General features: G+C 40.4%; 1 protein-coding gene across 1 annotated transcript in view; it reads right to left on the bottom strand.

Annotated features, from left to right (window-relative positions):
- Nucleotides 1-16669, bottom strand: part of LOC124803282 (sorbitol dehydrogenase-like) — a 172420-nt gene extending 155751 nt beyond the window's left edge. The window contains exons 1-4 of the mRNA XM_047264465.1: nucleotides 16610-16669; nucleotides 12684-12714; nucleotides 8417-8581; nucleotides 6895-7054 (exon numbers count right to left, since the gene is read on the bottom strand). Coding sequence (XP_047120421.1) covers nucleotides 6895-7054; nucleotides 8417-8581; nucleotides 12684-12714; nucleotides 16610-16669 — 416 coding nt within the window. The remainder of the gene's footprint in view (nucleotides 1-6894; nucleotides 7055-8416; nucleotides 8582-12683; nucleotides 12715-16609) is intronic.
- Nucleotides 16670-19620: the final 2951 nt, after the last annotated feature.

Below are 19620 nucleotides of genomic sequence, written 5' to 3'. Positions count from 1 at the left end.
AGCGGGCAATGTCGTTGTGCCTAAAAAATCTATGGATGGAACTAAGAAATACAGGTTCTCTTGCGACTACCGATACCTCAATAATAAGACAGTAATGGACGCATACCCCATTCCAAACATATCGGAGACTTTGGATCACTTAGGACAGTGCCACTACTTTTCTACGATGGATTTGATAAGTGGTTATCATCAGTTAGAGGTGGCTACAGAGGATCGTCCAAAAAATGCTTTCTCTACACCTGGAGGCCATTACCAGTACATTAGAATGGTATTCGGTTCGGAAAACGCTCCAGCAACGTTTCAGAGGTTGCTAGACAGTGTGTTGAGGGGTTTGAAACAACGGTAGTGTCTGGTCTATTTGGATGACATTATAGTGTTTTCAAGTAGTATGGAGCAAAATAGCGGTTATGGGAAGTCTTTATGAGGTTAAGAGCAGCTAGTTTGACGTTGAGCCTGGAGAAGTGTCATTTTTCATTAGAAGAAGTAAAATATTTAGGTCATATCATCAGTAAGGACGGAGTGCGAACAGATCCGAGGTTGGTACAGGCTGTAAGGGATTTTCGAGAACCGAAAACATTTAAGGAGGTGCAGTCATTCATCGGAATTTGCAATTTCTATCGAAAGTTCATGAAGCGTTCTGCAGATTTAGCACAGCCGTTGATGTGATTGTTACGGAAGGGTGAGAAATTTGAGTAGACAGAAGAGTGTCAGAAAGCGTTTGACAAACTGAAAGAAGTGTTAACATCAAGTCTGGTTCTTGTGTTTCCAGATTTTGAAAAGGAGTTTACACTAGCGTGCGATGCATCGAATCAAGCATTGGGGTGTGCTCTTAGTCAGGAAACTGATGGGAAAGAACATCCTGTAGCCTATGCGTCTAGGTAGTTGAATACAGCAGAGAGTAATTACTCAACAACAGAGAGGGGGATGATTAGCGTAATCCATGGAATCACATATTTTAAATGTTATTTATATGGGACAAGATTTCGGGTAGTGACAGATCATGTTGCGTTGAAGTGGTTGTTGGGGTTGAAGGATCCGTCCACTAGACTCGCTCGATGGGCTGTGAGGCTTAGTGAATTCGACTACGAGATGGTGCGCATGAAGCACGGCAATGCGGATGCACTAAGTAGGAAGGTGGCAAAAATCGAAGTCATAGGTTATGACCTAGCAGTATGGCAGGAATTAAAGGATGCGGACAACGATTGTAAATTGTATCGGACACAGCCACAGTTTAATGTGTACGACGGTCTTCTGTGCAAGGAAACGAAGTTAGGGCCAAGAGTAGTAGTGCCAGCGAAGTTGAGGGATGAGGCTTTAAAAGAAGCACATGATCACGTGTTATCTGTTCATGGAGGGTGTACAGCGACGAATAGGAGAGTGGTGGAGAGGTATTGGTGGAGAGGTAGGAAAGGAGATGTGGATCAGTAAGTCACGAATTGTATACCATGTGCGCAGATAGCAGATTTGAGCCGGAAACAGATACAGCTACAACGATTACCGGAAGCAACATGTCCATTCTCTTTGCTCAGAATCGATGTCTTAGGACCTTTTAGGCGTACACCATAGGGAAACAGATTCGTTCTGAAAATAATAGACAATTTTTCAAGGTATGTGGAGATGGTGGCTATGCCAAATCAATGGTGGCGCAAGCATTAATAAACAACTGGATTTTGAAGTTTGGTGTACCAGAGACAATAATTACTGACCAAGGGACCAACTTCATGGCGGATTTAATGAAGGAACTGTGTAAATTGTTGAATGTAAAGAAGTTGAGGACGAGAGCGTTGTATCCACAGGCCAACGGAAGGACAGAATGGATACACAGAACAACCGGGAAGATGCTGAGTTTTTATGTGGATTCTCATCGCCATCAGTGGGACGAGTGTTTGAAGCATATTGTATGCGCATACAATGCAAAAGTCCATACAAGTACCGGTTTGTGTCCATATGAGGTAGTGTAAGGGCGAAAAATGCCGTCACTGTTTGATTTAGTGAAGCTACAGAAACGAAGGGCCCGTGAATCTGTACGTCAATTCGCTAGAGAAATTCGGGATGTTTGGAAACGGGTAGAAAAGGCGAATACAAAGGCTTTGGAAAGGCAGGAAGACGCAGTGAAGCGGAAAGGAAGTTTACCACAGTTTAGAGTGGGGCAATGGATAATGCTGTCCAGCCCCTACACGCAAAAAGGGAAAACGAAGAAGTTCCTCACGAGGTATCAAGGGCCATACCAAATTGTTGAAGCCACATCCCCCATTAATGTTAAAATTCAGCTGCCAACGAGAACAACGATAGTACACATTGGGCAGTTACGGCCATTTACGGGTTGCCCGGATGTGGTTCCATGCGTGTCACAGGAAGGAAAGAGGAAGAAAGAGAGAGTGAAGAGAGGTGCTAAGCACAGAGAAAACCAGGAAGATAGAGTACAGCATGAAGTACCGGATGCTTTGTGATCCAGAAAGTAGTAGAATATTTGTAGTTTTTTATTTTTTATTTTTCGTGTCATGTATCATTGGGTTTGTATAGAGTAATTAGGCATTGTATTTTCACATGTTGTATGTATTTTCGAATACAGCCTGCTGCGGATAGCAGTCCTTTTGAAGAGGGAGGAAAGGTGATGGTGATACCTGTCTTCAGGTCACTGAAAAGGGAAGTTTAGCGTCTGACGTATGTGGAGTGTTGTTGGAGGAGAAATGAAAGGCTGTTCTGGAGAAATAAAGGCGTCTGAGTAAATTTTGTGGCAAAGCCGTAATAAATATGCGTTGAACGATATCAGAGCCGTACGATTTCCTGTTTAATTTTTTTGTTATCGACAGTGCTCGGTCACGAAAGTCGTGTTTATTGCACCAGTTCATATAATGTAAATTTAAGGATGAACGTAGTCACACAATCGGTGTTGAGATTGAATCAAAAATAGTGACTATTGGAGGAAAATCTGTGAAGCTACAAATATGGGACACATGCACGGTGCAGTTATTTTTAGCCAGGGGGAAAGGAATAGACTATCGAAGGGACATCATGGAGCCAAAATTGAGCTTGCAACAAGTCGGGATGCATTGGATCTTCTCCACCTACGAGAATTTGGTTCGAATCCTGCCTCGGGCATGGATGTGTGTGAAGTCCTTAGATTAGTTAGGTTTAAGTAGTTCTAAGTTCTAGGGGACAGATGACCTCAGATGTTAAGTCCCATAGTGTTCAGAGCCATTTGAACTATTTGAGAATTTGGTAGTAGTAGCAAGTTGTTTTGAGCGGGGAGTATTTGCAGAAGCGAAACGTATAGGGCTTGAGGAGAGCGGAATTTTAATCAATGAAACTAAGTGTAACATAATAGGAGCAACCTTCCAACTGCCAGTGTCAATTTCAGGAGTCACGCCATTGAATGTTTCGCAGCCACAGCTGTACTGTCCAGAAACCACTTCAGAGTTTTTGACAAGGCAGAATCTGACATTGTTAAATCAAACTCTGGAGCCAGGTCTGTTGAGATCCGTAAACCAGTTCATTTTATAGCAAGAGGGGTGCATATAAGCCGAACAGCTTGTTCAACATCTTGCTCAGTATAGGGAAAGGCAACACCAAATAACGATCATTTTGAACACCTCTGTGCTAAGTGTCATCGCAGCCTTAACTTTGCTATGTGTTGTTTTCATTCTGATCACGTGGAGAGCCAATTCCATATGGGAATCAAGGGTAGTCCAAGTCCCAGTGGATTGGATATTGAGAGCATGAGATGCATAGGTAAGGGGCTGATCGAGCAGTGGTCGTCCAGTACGGAATTTTTATGTTTTGTTTCATGTCATGGTCTTAAAGGGCACTAAACCACATTTAAGTTTTCTAGTAGTAAGGAAATATGCCATAGGCGCCGACTCAAACAAGTTAAGAGCTAGTTAAGGGGCGACGTGGGGACCGGGTCTTTCAGAAGAGGGGGATAATGTAGCGGCACCAACCTTTAGGATAGGGAAAGTTAGTTTTGTGCAATATTCTGAGCACAAGTTACCGCCACGTGTGGGCCAGATTGCAGTGAGTTATGCATACCATAGTTGCGAAGTAGAATGGGGGCCACAGGACCGTCGAACCACTGAAAAGCGTAAATGCAGCGGTTCGCATGGTGCAAATTACAGGCAGAAGGGGCCAACTGGCGCAACTGGGGTGTGGTGGACTTGGAGCAGCACGTTAGCAAAACAGAGGCACACAACCGCATATAAATAGGTGCTATTTACTAACGAGATTCATTCAAGTGTTTCAGCTCTCTCGGACGGCGACGCGTGTCACACCACTGGGCTACACGCAGCAACAGATGGGGCGCCGGCATTCCAGTCCATGGCAGGTCGTTCGTTCGACCTTCTGAAGCCGATGCAGGGTCTGCAGCCAGCCAGCGGCGGGCCACTCTTCGACTTGCTACCATGGGTAGTCATCTCTGCTCTCAACACTCGCCACAGATTTCCCGGGGCGAGGGAACGCCGGATAGCGGGCACTTGTTGCCACCGCTATCTCAGATATGCCAGCGAGGAAGAAGCATTGCGGGGCTGGCCTATGGCTCCTGGCGGAGCAGCACAGAGACAATAAGGACAGTGGCCGCTGAATCGGCTGCTGGCGCAGACATCCTGACATAATCGAAACTCTGCAGCTGGCATACAAGGCAGGCTTGACACAGCATTGCATTACATTGGCCGCTGGGGTGCTTCCTCAGAATTGTGGGGCCCTGTGACGCGGACTGAGGTGAACGGAGCGCTGTAGTGGAAATCAATAAATCATTTGGAAAGTTCTAGCTGAGTTTTAATACATCCTGATACATTTGATGGCAGAAGTTTCCACTACAATATACAACATTCATAGGTGAACCTGCATCTAGGTCGTAAGTTGGTTCAAGGGTAAATAAAGCTTTATTCTCATAGCGCAGGCCTACCTATGGTATACGACTACACAACCTGGTCCGAGAGACCTGCTTGGCAGTGTTTGCACTGCAAATGCCTTTTCCGGCCACCGTACTCTCACATTCTAGGACATTTCTCAAATTTTTTACGCCAGATTTCAACCTCAACATTAACAAATGCTATATCACTGTAATTGCCTTCTTAAGAGCTATCGAATGCATTTATAAAAAGTATACTGTTGCATTGTTTGTACTTACTTCAGTGTCTCAATTGACACCAGCGATAAAAACATTAACCAAACAAAAATATACATGTCCCTCGACGCTCTAACATTTGCCACAAACCGTGTATCGATTTGGGTAACCGTTCACGAAATGCCTGTATATGGAAACAGCTCTCAAAACAGCTCGCCTGAAGCCAAAGGCACGTATGTGGACGACATATTCATGATTTATCAGCGCGATGAAGAAAATCCACAAGAATTTCTGTGCCATCTCAACATCACGTTCATCATGGAGATGGAAGAAAATAGATGGCTACCATTCTAATAAAGAAGAATCGTGATGACATGATACGACATTCCGTCTACAGGAAGAAGACACACATGGAACTGTACCACACCAGTAACTGCCAACATCCAGTGCTCACAACCCTGGCATACACAGTGTGAGCCATATGCTACAAGGAAAGTCTGTCTACCGAGTTACACAGCTCTGCAAAATCTTTCGCAACAATGGCTACTCGGAAACATAAACAGAACGAATCTCCAGCCAAGCTGGAACAAGAAAGAAACAATACAGAAGAAGAAACCCAGCGCCCCGTGTTTGTTCGGTATACAGGGCCACCAGCAGGCTAGATTGCCAGAGTAGTGGAAAAGGACAAGATAAAAACAGTTTTCCGCTCAACAGTTAAAATCAAGAATATGTTTGGCTCAGTCCAGGACCAACCAGGGCTATGGACACCTAGATCTAGTGCATCAGCTGCAAGTGTGGCAGACAGAATCTCGGCCAGACAAAGTGATGCATCTCGCAGTGCTGTTCAGAAAATATGAAGAGTGTTCGCCTTGACCAATCCGACAAGTCTGCTGTGGCTAAGCACAGCATTAACCATGAACTTGTTTGTTTTCGAACAAAGATGCCGTGCAGCCGCAATGGGTCCTGGGACTTGGTCATCAAAGTGACAGTGGGAATACGAATGCATGACGACCTTGTCAATCGGGATACTGGTTTCCAATTGAGCTCCAAATTGGATGTGACGTTACCCGTCATGTCCAGTGTCCACTATTCCCCCCATTCCTCCCCCCCCCCCCCCCCCCACCCCAGCGGCCACGCCGTCTCTTTCGGATCTATAGTGACGCGATACGCTCACTTGTTGGGCTCATGGCTATGGAGTCTGCTATCCAGCGAATATAAAGGAACGAACTGGACGTGGGCCCGACTCTTCGCGAAAATTATGAGTACGAAAGTCATCTACACATTGCAGCAACATGACATTTCATCAAAAAATTACTTGAGTGATTAAATGTACTACGACTCTCTGGTCAGCATCCCCAACGGTTTAAACACAAAGATGACCTGCGTAAGCTGTTTAGAAAGAAATGTCATAATTACTGTCTTGTTGGTAGCATCCTTACACATGAACAAATTAGCAACGTTTTTTTCAAAATTGACCTTATGGGGATAAGCGTTACTTTCTGTCGTTCCCAATCCACAAAACTTTATCATGTCTATGCACTCCACCGTTTTATAACCGTTGACACAATTCAATATAATGAAAGTAATGCACTGTTGATCCTTTGGGCTGAAGAATAATGAATTTCATTACAACTTATAAAATTAAAAACGCCATATGACAGTACTGTATTTACGCTCGTACAGCCTGCGTGTCAACTACGAAGATGTAGTGCTCTGCCGTAAGGCCCAGTAACTCATTTACCCACTTCTTCATCACATAATTACAGCTGCACAGACCATCAGAATGGATTACGAGACAGAAGCTAATCATTTATCTAATGCGGCTCGCTTACTTGTGGCAGAAATCTGCTGTGTGCACGTAGTAACGGCACATGGTTCCGTCAACCGGCGGAGTTGCACAGAAAATAACGTCAGGGCAGAGGTGGTAGCGACCTTCTTTGCAATAAGAACACATTCTGCACGGTGTGCCAGGTTCAAGGGCTACGCGGTCACCTAAAACAAACAAACGGCATTTGCAAGAAAAAAAAAGTTTTGAACAGTGGTTTAGAGTACAGAGCTTTTGTGGAAATATTGTAAGTGAAGACCCCAAGACTTGCAAGCTCTATAGAACGGTTAGTAAGAGCTATAACATGAATATAGGCAAAATTAAAACACGGGGAATGAGATGTAGTCTATTAAAATCACTAGATGCTTCAAGAATTAAATTAACATGTGGAGTGCCGAAAGCAGTAGATAAAGTTTTGCTGCTTGGGCAGCAAAATAACAGACGATGGCAGATGTAGAAAAGATATGAAATGCAGACTAGCAATAACAAGGAAAGTGTTTTTGAGATAGTTGCTTTTCTTTAAAATTTCACCGCTGTAGCTTTTATAACGAAGGAGATCAAAGCCAATTATTAATTATTATTGCGTACTGTAGTAAAAAAAGTCCCTTGCATTATAAAGTTAATTTCTTTGGGCCTACATCCAGTGAATTTGAGCACCATGGACGAAGTATTTACTAAACGTCTAGAAACGTCTGAAGTCATTTTACACTTCTGTAATACAAAACCAAAATGGAAATTTTGGTAATTCATTTAAAAATCTCCTACAGCAAACAAAATTTAAATTTGCTACACGACTATAAACTTATGTGATCAGGTTTAGTGTTTCATTGTTGGAACTGCAGTGCATCTAACATCGTGTAGAAAGCAGAAAATTCTGAAAATAGTGCGTTAAACACGAATAAAATATTTATACGGCAAAAATCTACTCCATTGACATAAATTCAATTCAGCTAAGGAACTTTACAACATTCCTCCTTACTAGTAAGCATGCGACTGGGATACATACTAGATGTTACAACTGTTTGTTCATATCACTAATGTTCTCTTCTAGCATGCAAAAATTGTGGAAATTATCAGAGTGTTTTCTATTTTATCCTTCAACAAACGAACGCCATAATATACTCTCATAAGTTCAAATTCATTTCATTTTATAAATATTCTTTTGACGAGAACATCAGGGTAATTCGAGTTGATACGGAGGATTACTAATAGTTATTCTTCATGCACACAATTTGCAATTGGAACGGGACAAGGAGTAAATTATATTGGTACAAGGACTACTCTCCACCACACGTCTAGAGGTTTCTTATAAATTGTAAACGTAGATGTAGGTGTTCGGTGAGGACGAGCCGGACACTGATGATCTATTGCCAATATAGCTATGAATAGTACTGATTACCATGTAAATTAGGTTTGTTTATGTAATTATCCAAAGACAAAATTCTTCAGTTGTTTTCTTTACTGTACAGTTTTGCACCATGAAATGCGTTTCCTTATGTCCTGTAATACTAAATTAGATGCATACTTACCCTCTTTCAAGTCTTTCACACAAGGCCCAAGTTTTTCAACTGTGCCCGATGATTCATGACCAAGTACCATGGGACCCTTAACCACATAGTCGCCTATTCCACCATGCACCAGATAATGTACATCTGAGCCGCATATCCCAACACTGCCCATGCGTATAAGCACTTCTGCAAAATACAAAAATTTCGATATTGTTTAAGCCAAGTTGAATCGTTTAACTGTAACAGGTTACTACAGGTTACTGCAGTGTTACACTAATATACCTATAGACCGAATTGCTTATCTTTTTTTTTCTTTTTTGAGTCATTATATAAAGCAGACCGAAATACTTATCCCATTTCGATACCGACTAACAAACTGTACCGTTTATGTGTAAGGCATACAATATACGAAACATCTGGTGGTGAAATATAATGTTATAATTAGCCATTTCCTTGCTTAACTCATTTCTATGGAAAATTTATATTTAAGTACTACACACATCAAAAAAAGTTTTGCATCACCTCAGTTCCGAGAGTTCCGGAAACTGAACAGAAAATTATAACATAGATCAACGTAAACATCATTTCAGCCCTTTCTATTGCTCATGAAAACCTCACATTGCATGTTGTACTACCATACAGCGAGACCTTCAGAGGTGGTGGTCCAGATTGCAGTACACACCGGTACATCTAATAGCCAGTAGCACGTCCTCTTGCATTCATGCGTGCCTGTATTCGTCGTGGCATACTATCCACAAGTTCATCAAGGCATTGTTGGCCTAGATTGTCCCACTCCTCAACGGAGATTGGGGTGATCCCTCAGAGTGGTTGGAGGGTCACGTCGACCATAAAAAGCCCTTTTCAGTCTATACCAGGCATGTTCGATAGGGCTCATGTCTGGAGAACATGCTGGCCACTCTAGTCGAGCGATGTCGTTATCCTGAAGGGAGTCATTCACAAGAAGTGCACGATGGGGGCGCGAATTGTCGTCCATGAAGACGAATGCCTCGCCAATATGCTGCCGATATGGTTGCACTATTGATCGTAGGATGGCATTCACGTATCGTACAGCCGTTACGGCGCCTTCCGTGACCACCAGCGGCGTACGTCGGCCCCACATAATGCCACCCCAAAACAGCAAGGAACCTCCACCTTGCTGCACGCGCTGGACAGTGTGTCTAAGGCTTTCAGCCTGACAGTGTTGCCTCCAAACACGTCTCCGACGATTGTCTGGTCGAAGGCATATGCGACACTCATCGATGGAGAGAACGTGATGCCAATCCTGAGTGGTCCATTCGGCATGTTGCTGGGCCCATCTGTACCGCGCTGCATGGTCTCGTGATTGCAAAGATGGACCTCGCCATGGACGTCGGTAATGAAGTTGTGCATCATGCAGCCTATTGCTCACAGTTTGAGTCGTAATGCGACGTCCTGTGGCTGCACGAAAAGCATTATTCAAGATGGTGGCATTGCTGTCAGGGTTCCTCCGAGTCATAATCCGTAGGTAGCGGTCATCCACTGCAGTAATAGCCCTTGAGCGGCCTGAGCGAGGCATGTCAGCAACAGTTCCTGTCTCTCTCCTCCATGTCCAAACAATATCGCTATGTTCACTCCAAGACGCCTGGACACTTCCCGTGTTGAGAGCCCTTCCTGGTACAAAGTAACAATGCGGATACGACCGAACCGCCGTATTGACTGCCTAGGCGTGGTTGAACTACAGACAACTTTAGCCGTATACCTCCTTCCTGGTGGAATGACTGGAACTGGTCGGCTGTCGGTCCCCCTCCGTCTAATAGGCGCTGCTCACGCTTTGTTGTTTACGTCTTTGGGCGGGTTTAGTAACGTCTCTGAACAATCCGAGGGACTGTGTCTGTGATACAACATCCACAGTCAACGTCTATCTTCAGGAGTTCTGGGAACCAGGGTGATGCAAAAGTTTTTTGATGTGTGTGTAACAACAATGAACTTTTTGCCACTTCTGTTACGTGGCAGGTTACGCCCAAACTGTCATGTAACCCACTATTAAATTTTAAAAATGTGTTACATGACAGTTTGGGCATAATGTAATATGCTGACCCCAGTAGCCAGTGCAGTCAGTTCTTTGACGTTACTTGAAAACTGCAGTCAGTATTCACTATTGTCAATGATGTGCTGCCAACAACTTCTTCTTCTCCTTTCCTCTTAATAGGGTGTTGCAGACTTGTTATTTCTGCAGCCTTGGTGGCTTTCTTTGGCTGGCTCGTTGGGGAACTTGTTTGGTGCTGGAAACATTCTCTATGCAGGCATTGTGCAGGGAAATGGCAGTTTCCTATATCCCCACAGCAGGAGTATAGGTGAGGGCAGAATGAATTCCATACAAACAGCATTGTGCGAGACACGAAAAGGAATCCTTTTGGCTAGATAAGACCTGAAGGTCAGATGAAAACTTTTCATAGAGTATCAGACCGTGGGACCATCCACTGGAAAGTCGAGGTTGAGCTGCACTCAGAACTTTCAGCCACTACTGCAGCTGTCTTCCATACACACACCGTTTAAGGGCGGTAAGAATATGCCACCAATGCAGCCATCAAGACGAGGGGAATGCAAAGCTAATTAATTTGCATCAGATTTTCATTACATAGCTAGTTGCACCCATCCCTCACTTTGGCGAGAGTGTTGATGTTCGTTGTTGGTTGTCCCGGGATCTTTTTTTAAATCACTATCCTTTGGGCACTCGTTGGCCGTGTCTACGATATAGTATCATATTATGTTTTTGTGTGTCCATACACCTGCACCAAGCCTTTAATTCGTGTTTGCAATCTCTTGTTTATTTATTAAATGTATATATGCTTGCTTCAGCGAGCAAATCATTTTGCTTGACATTTTATGGCAATAAGCCAGACTGTTACAATGACCACTCATTTACTTTTGTGGTTCGATGAATTCCTTCATTAAGATATTCACGTGACGTGAGGTACCCATATATTCATGCTTCGCTCAGACACAACTAGTAGTTTCCTTTTAAATAAGATGTTATCCATTGCATGACGTCGTTTCTCTTAAATTTGCATGATCTTATGGGGAGCTTCCCATAGCTGCAGGTCACCAGAGATCGAATCTACAGCAGCATAAGGGTATGCTAAACTGCTCAACCGACACCTCACACTTCCAAAGCTCAATTTAATATATTTACGAAATATGAGAATTATTTTTCGAGATAATGATGCCATCTATTCAATACACTGTAAATTTATACTGTTTACTTATATTTCTTTACTTTACTCATCCACAGTATTGTGATAGGAAGATATAGCAAGCCACGTTTCTTCTGGCAGAGGTAATCATAGCCCTTATCTACGGGATAGAATATTATTGGAATTTTGACAAAATGGTCATTTCAAATGAGTCAGATGATGCAAAAAAATGATTTTTCTCCAGAAAATACCATAATCACTACAATTTTCGATACATTGGAAGAAAACTAAGCTACCTACATCTTATCAAGATTTATTCAATAATTTAGGCCTTGTTATCTTCAAACATAGAGAAAGTTCACACATCTTTTCTCCCAACTTGTCGACTGGTGGCTAGTGCAACGATATACTAATGTTATTTTAATACCTTTAATGTTGCAATGATACTGACACACCATAGGTAATTACATCAGTGAGGAGTTGAGAAGATGTTACGAAGTAAGTGATTACCTAAATGGCTCCTACTAAGATTCCTGTGATGATACATCCCACGATCTTTACCCATCTAATTCTCTTTCTCTAACGGAGGAGATGTATGGATAAAACATTGCTCTGGTTTCCAGTGCTATTGGTTTTTGTAGGATACAGTAAACCGTTATTTGATGACAGTTCAACTATTGTTTGATTTTATCAACTGTCAGGAACAAATCAATGTTGGCTGAAAGTCATACTAGAAGTGTTTTATTTGGTTTATCAAGAACAAAATATTGGCCCATACATTATACAAGCTTGTGTAGTTATACAGAAATGTCTCTCTGAATGCTATTCACACAAACATATTGTCGTATACAGTGATAGAAGGCCTACCAAAGGAGTGAAACTGTTATAGTTTTATGATTCAAATGAAATGATAGCACAGTTTTTGATGAATGTTCCTCTTTTTTTGTTCATAGTAAAAATTTGAACATAATAAGTATCAAATGAGGAGAGAACGAGTTATGATAATATTAAAATTATTTTGTAAATAATTCATTGTGACTACTGCCTAATTGTGTGTAGTAAAAAGTAAATTAAAATTACAACTAAAAATATAGAGAACGTTCACTATAACTTACGGTTTTCCTTCGGCTCTGGTGGCATAGGTCTCTTTTCCTACAAGAAAGAAGAAGAATTTCAAGTTCAAAAACTAACTCACTTTCAGGAATAGAAGATTATAGAAATAATATTCTGTGTAGCCTCAGATCACTTATCAAGTGCAAGACCGTATATAGAAGGAAAGCAGACACTGTATCAAAAGTTGAATGCTGACGATCTGCCCAACAGTGACATGCAATTGCCAAATTGCAAATTTACTCTGCATTTTAGGTAATGGACACCTTTCACTCAAAAGCAAAAAGGACATCAAGTATATCTATACTGAATTACACAGTCACATCAAGACATATTGATTATTTCAGGTGTATTCATTAGCAAATGATAATTATAATGTTGACTATGTGATAAGATGTGTAAAAGAATTTCAAAATACTGGAATAATCATAAGCTGATGCAAATAATTTTTTTCTGATACGCTACTGCCAACTTTACGCACAAATAGAATTGAAGTCTTCAACCAATTCTCTGGCAATAAGAAAGTATTTCTAAGTCAATAGAGGAATTTGCTCATGTAACCACATAGAGTCACACTGACAACTTCGAGAAATGCAACCGTCTCTGACAATAGCAGCTCACAACAAACTAAAAGGATATAATATAAATTACAATGAATCTACAAAAACAAAATTAATTTTATATGATATTGAAATCAAATATTTATTGAGAAATATTGTGTATAATTTGAAACAGCCATTTTATCACTGTGTTATATGTTTGAGTCCATATATAAAATGATATACAGGGTGAGGTTTTTTATCTTGAGACAACGAAATATCTCATAAACTATTCATTGAAGAACGGAAAAATACATGTTCAATATTTTTAAAAATGCTACCCAGCATTAACAACGTTGATCCCCTGACCCACCCACATGGGATTGGGGTCGAAAACATTGAAATTTTAAATAGGAACATCCCATTTTATTTTAGAATCGGGCACTCTAGGAAAAAATGCTTAATTTTTGTACATAGCACTTACGTCGTTGCGTGATATATGGCTCTGTAATCTACAAATAACACAGTTGAATTTCAAAACGAGAAAAATGAATAGAATAAAAAACATAAAGACAGACGTGTGTGTCAAACGACTCAGTGTGTTCAGGTTTTCTCCTTGTAGCTGTTTTGAAACACTCATTCGTTAATTATTTTATTTGATCTCGTTAGTTGCATGTCGTCCCTCTTTCTTAAGTACGTTCATCCATAACGTTACTGCGATGTTAGTTGGAATGCAAGCTATTACGGTAGAAGAGAAAATTGTCAGGAATGTGTGCAATGCTCAACGTTTTCCAAACAGAGTGCGATCACGTGGTGCCGAATTAGTCGACATTTCTCCACTGAGAGAACTAGACAAGCACGCAAAATGAACCGTCGAAGGGCAGTTGCTGAAGAGAATAAATGAACTGCGATATTAGCTGCAGTGAATCATAATCCCCACATTAGCACTGGGCTATAAATCGTGAATTAGTCAGACAACCGTTTGCCGAAGTTCCCTCCGTCAAGGATTCGTGGCAATGATTTTCAGAATCAAATATCATTTCGCCAGTGGTCACTTCAACAAATAAACAGAGATCCAAATTTCTCTCCTGGAGTGTTGTTCTCTGACGAGTCGAGCTTCACGAACAACAGCACACTTAATCACAGCATGCACTGCTTGAATGTGGAAAACTCTCATTTATTACCCCAAGTTGAACATCAGATCCCTGTTATGTGAATGTTTGGCGTGGAATAATTGCTGACAAACTCGGTGATCCATTCTCTGTCGATGGCACCCCAAATCGTGATTAATATCGAACTTTCTTGGAGGACGATCTTTCAGTATTGGTTGCAGGCCTTCCCTTGGACTTTGAAAAACAATATGGTTCCAATATGGTTGTTGACCAACATGCGATCTAACACTTATTCTGTAGCAACACGGGAAGTATTATATCGCATGTACAATCGTCGGTAGATCGTAAGAGGTGGTCCATTGTCTTGGTCTGCAAGCTCATCAGATCTTATTTCTCCTGACTTTTGTTTGTGAGGTTAGTTGTGAAGTTTTTAACGAAGTGCCAACAACGCTCAATAATATGATTCAGCGTCTCCGCAGTTCATGTCAGAATATTACGTCGGAAACACTTCTCAGTTGTGTCGAACCATTCCATGGCTGGCAAAATAATTGCACAGAGGCGGACTCGACATTTTTGAGTACATAAAAGCGAAATAATTCTTACAAAAAAGCATTTGGTGATGGGCGAGAGGACACACCTCAAACGAGCACGCCGTTGACGAAAGATAGGGAGCGACGCCTCATACAAACACATCTGGCTTTCATTTTTTGTCCAATGCATTTTATTAACATAATATTGTTTTTAAACTCAATTGTTTTGGCGATCATGGCGCCATCTTTCACGCAACGAAAAAAGTGGTACTTAGGAATGTTACGTATTCTTTCTCATACAATCCGAATCTACGATTAACCTGAGATGTTCCTATTAAGATTTCAAAGCTTCTTCCCTGGTCCATCCCGATGGACTGCGGCAGGGGGTTCAACATTGGTACCGCCGGATTTTTCCGTTTTTTAAACTGATGTGTAGTTTTCGAGATATTTCGTTGTCTCAAGATAAAAAACGCGCCCTGTATATTGGTATTGCATCACAGCATCATGATTGAGTTTAGTTGTATTTATCTGGGAATTTTATGTAACTATTACATTTTGGATATTGGTCAGTTCCATGTCAAATCAACAAGTGTTACAACCTGACCCTCTCAGATTGTTTGAAATTAAGTATGCGTATATTACTCATAAAGAGCTTTGATATGATACCAAACATCATTAGTTTTATATATATATATATATATATATATATATATATATATATATATATATATATATATATACATATATATATTGTTTATAAAAACAACATTGTTGTATTTATCGAATTTTGAAAAACTGTATTTTTAAAGTTCTCAAAAAAATATATGTGAAAGATACACTCTACCTCTACATATTCTGAAAGTTTCAACTTGGGATGAGCATGGGATCACTATCAAAAGCAATTTTAGGTTAAGGGTGGTGCTTTAAAAATTCGTAAAAACTAATTTATTTTAGATATTAGGCCTACTTCTCACCAGCTGTATGTTGCTGTAAAATGTGGAAATTAAAAATAACTTATAATTGACAAAAGAACATATGTTTTATGCTCCTGTAATTAATAAATACAGAATGAAAACTTTAAAAAAAATAAAAAACCAGAAAGATGAATACCTGAGATCAGACCTAAATTCAGTTAGTAATTACTATTATTTTCAAATAGGCGTCCTATTAGTGCACTTCTTCATACTTCTTCATACTTCTAACTTATCAGTTTGTTGCACATCAACATTTCTGCACTGGATAACTTATATGTTCGCCCTGTAGCAGTTTGAGGGTTCACGATTGCCACTACTTCCCTACTGCTTATGGAAAGAATTTCTGGATGACTCGGAAATGTAAAAGATGGTGACGGTCCATGTGGATGTAAGAAACTAACTGTGATTTCATCCTTCTCCCGATTTTTTTCAAGTACACAGGTTAACCACCAGTGTCCATTATAATCACGAGCAATATATCCTTTTATGTCTTTCAACGGTATTGTATCACTGTCAGAAACTGTCACCAATTCAATTTTACTATCATCAGAGTTTGAATACACTTTTGTTATTATTTTTCCCTTGCTAAAAGGAATAAAAGTGTGAAGTTTTTGTGTCCCTACAATTTTGCAGGATTTCTCAAATCTCTCCATAAGTTTAATTTTTGTGATCTTCTTTAGTAGCATACTTGAAGTTCATTCCATCTATGTTATCCTTGACAAACATATAAAGTTGTTTTGGTGTCATTATTTGATCACTGTATGGCCGTTGCAGACTTGCTCGAGCTGCAAGTCGTTTAATTGTTCCACCAAAGCCATCACTAGCTCCCTTCCCATGCGAGGTGGCTGAAAAATGACATTCAGCTTCAGTTTGGGAATCTTCTTCATGATGGCACAGGCTGATAAAGTTCTTCCTATTTTTATAATGAGCTGCTCCATCAGAGAAATAATATATTTTTCTTGGTTTTCTACCGGATTTAACAGTCAGGAAGTCCATCATGTACGATTGGAACAAATGCACAGCAACAGTGTCATGTGTTAGGCAGTCTGATATGATTACAAGACTTGTGTGCTCGAGTTTGTTCTCATCCTTGTAATAAGCAACAATGGAATGAATCGTTGCTTGCATGTTTGTCCAGTGATAGCTTTGAACTTCGTCCTGGATGACAAAGGAGTAATTCTCAGAAAAGTCACAGATCGCTAAGACCTCGCCTTCTTCAAGTTCATTTCTCAGTCTCTTTTGGAAGGTTGATTGTTGACTAGCATCAAATGAGTGTAGTGAAAGGGATTTTAATTTATCAAAAAAGCATCAATAAAGTTGTCAAATGATTTTATGATTGTTTCTAGAGATGTGTGATCAACGGAAACCCATTGCTGATAAGATATATTATCAATATCATTCGAATTCAACAAATCTTGTAAATATGTCTTAAATGTTTCTGGGCCAGAGCAGAATTTACATTCACCAAAATGACAAGCAGGCAATGACAGATTGCATACAATTCTTGCAATGCAGTCTTTGTAAGTTTTTATTGGATTATCTTCATCCTTTGTCAGCTGAGGAATGTTACATCCAGTCAGCATGAGTTTGAAGTTTTGATGGGTAGTACACACACAGACACTGTGTGTACCACTACTTCCAGCTAAAACACAATTTTTGGGACGTAAGTCTGCAAACTTCGAAAATCCAATGTGGAGCTCTGGATGGTTGTCTTTAAAGTTCATGTAAATTTCTTTCAAATTACTTAAAACTAGCCGTTTTTGTACTTGCAGTTTTTCTCTGTTATCTCTCACAAGCACAAAATCTTTTTTCCCAAGCATTGCCCTGCTTATCTCATCAGAACAATAAAAGTTTCTACCAAAGTCAGCGTTTGTTTGATCAAGAGTCTTGCCAGGTTTTGGGTTTGGTGAAGACAAAATTCCCTTGGCCTTCACCAAATCTTTTACTCTTCGAGCCACGTAATTTGTTACGTTAAATTCATCTTGAAGCTTCTTAACACTCCAGCTTTTTCTCAGATTCTGCATGATCATGCACCTCTTCTTCTTTTTCGGAAGGAAGCAATAATACTTTTGTTTGAATTGTTGAAGTTAATTCAATTAGTTTTTCCTTAGGATATTTTGCTTCATACAGTCGTTTCTTCTTAATTGGCGGTTCACCAACGGACTGCAAAGAAGCATTCAACCTTCCTAAGGCCTCACTTGCTGCAATGTCTTGTATGTCACTATCACATAAAACCTTTTCACTTTCTTGTTTCACCACAGAATACAGTAGATCATCATCATTTTCTGTGCTAGACGTATTACAAATTTCTACTCGTGCAATGTTGTTTTTGTAAACAATGTATATATATATATATATATATATATATATATATATATATATATATATACATTAAACTAATGATGTTTGGTATCATATAAAAGCTCTTTACAAGAGCTTTCCAATTAAGTAAATTTTATTGTTCTACCTTAATTAGAACGCGAATTATAAAGAAAACAACATAGTTCTGCGAGTCAAAAATTTGTCTTTTTTCAATTTTTGAAAGTCCATTACGCGGTAACTTTTTTTCAGAAAAATGTGAAAAAATTAATTTTTGATATATTTATGAGTACTATAGGCATACTTAATTTCATTTAAATTTAAGAGTGTAAGGTTGAAAACAATGGTTTCATTTGTTGATTTGACGTGGAATGACCCTATTATGAAATGGAGAAGTAGAGAAAATACATTACAACGTCTCGTGGCTCAACCCAGATAGAGTTCAAGGCACATTGGTGGCCAACAATAGGTGGACAAGGGTGTACAGAACAATCCAAACTAAATCGTCTTTCTCATGGGGTGAGCACAATAGTCCCTTGCTATGCAGTTTTCGTAAATACGAGAACACCATGATTGTGAAATATACACTGCTTGACAATGGCTAAGAAACAAAAATATTGTTAGACGGGAAAGATCACAGACATTGATGGACGATATGGAACACAGTACATACATAATAGAGGTGGAGTGGTATATGTACAACAAAAAATGGTACAGACTTCACTGCGTGGGAAACCTGGATTGCACGCATAAATAACAGTCATGTTTGACGTAGGTCAGTCTCCCAACATAAAGATCGGTGTCGGGCTCCCGGTAAGGAATATGCCCTCCTCGGGCACTAATGCACATTTTGCACCTGTTATTCATGCTGGCCACCAAACTGTTGAGGAGTCCTTGAAAGATATTGTCTCACTCCTCCATCAAGGCGGTTTTCAGTCTCGCATCAATTGGACAGGGAGCATTCATTGAATAACACGTCTACCAAAAAAGCATTCCAGGCATAATCTGTAGGGTTTAGTTCCGGGGAGTATGCAGTTAATTCCATGCGTTCAATATCTTCTCTTGGCAGTGTGTTCAGCACCTCAACGATCTTGTGTGGGAGGGCATCGCTGTCCATAAACAGAAAGCTAGCGCGTACAGCAGTCTAAATGACTTAGACCTAATGAAGAATATCTCCCTGCAATACCGCTGTGCTGTAATGGCATCTCGCTCAAGTCTATGCAGCGATGTTCGGCCATCGTGCATAACGCCTAGGCCATACAGGTGACATTTATGAACATTCTGTGATGTGTAACGTGTTCCCCTTTCTCTCCACACTAACTGATAGCCAGAATCACTTGCCGCAGTGAAGCGGGATTCGTCGGAGGACAACACTCTGGACCACTGTTATGAGCCCAAACAGCGTGCTCCCTAGACCAACGAACTCTTTCTGGGCAACTGCGTGATTGAAGTGGGATGCATTTAACAG

This window comes from Schistocerca piceifrons, chromosome 6 (genome assembly GCF_021461385.2).
Source record: "Schistocerca piceifrons isolate TAMUIC-IGC-003096 chromosome 6, iqSchPice1.1, whole genome shotgun sequence".
Classification (NCBI taxonomy): domain Eukaryota; kingdom Metazoa; phylum Arthropoda; class Insecta; order Orthoptera; family Acrididae; genus Schistocerca; species Schistocerca piceifrons.
Note: the sequence above shows the minus strand (reverse complement) of the source record. Positions and strands in the feature narration are given on the sequence as shown.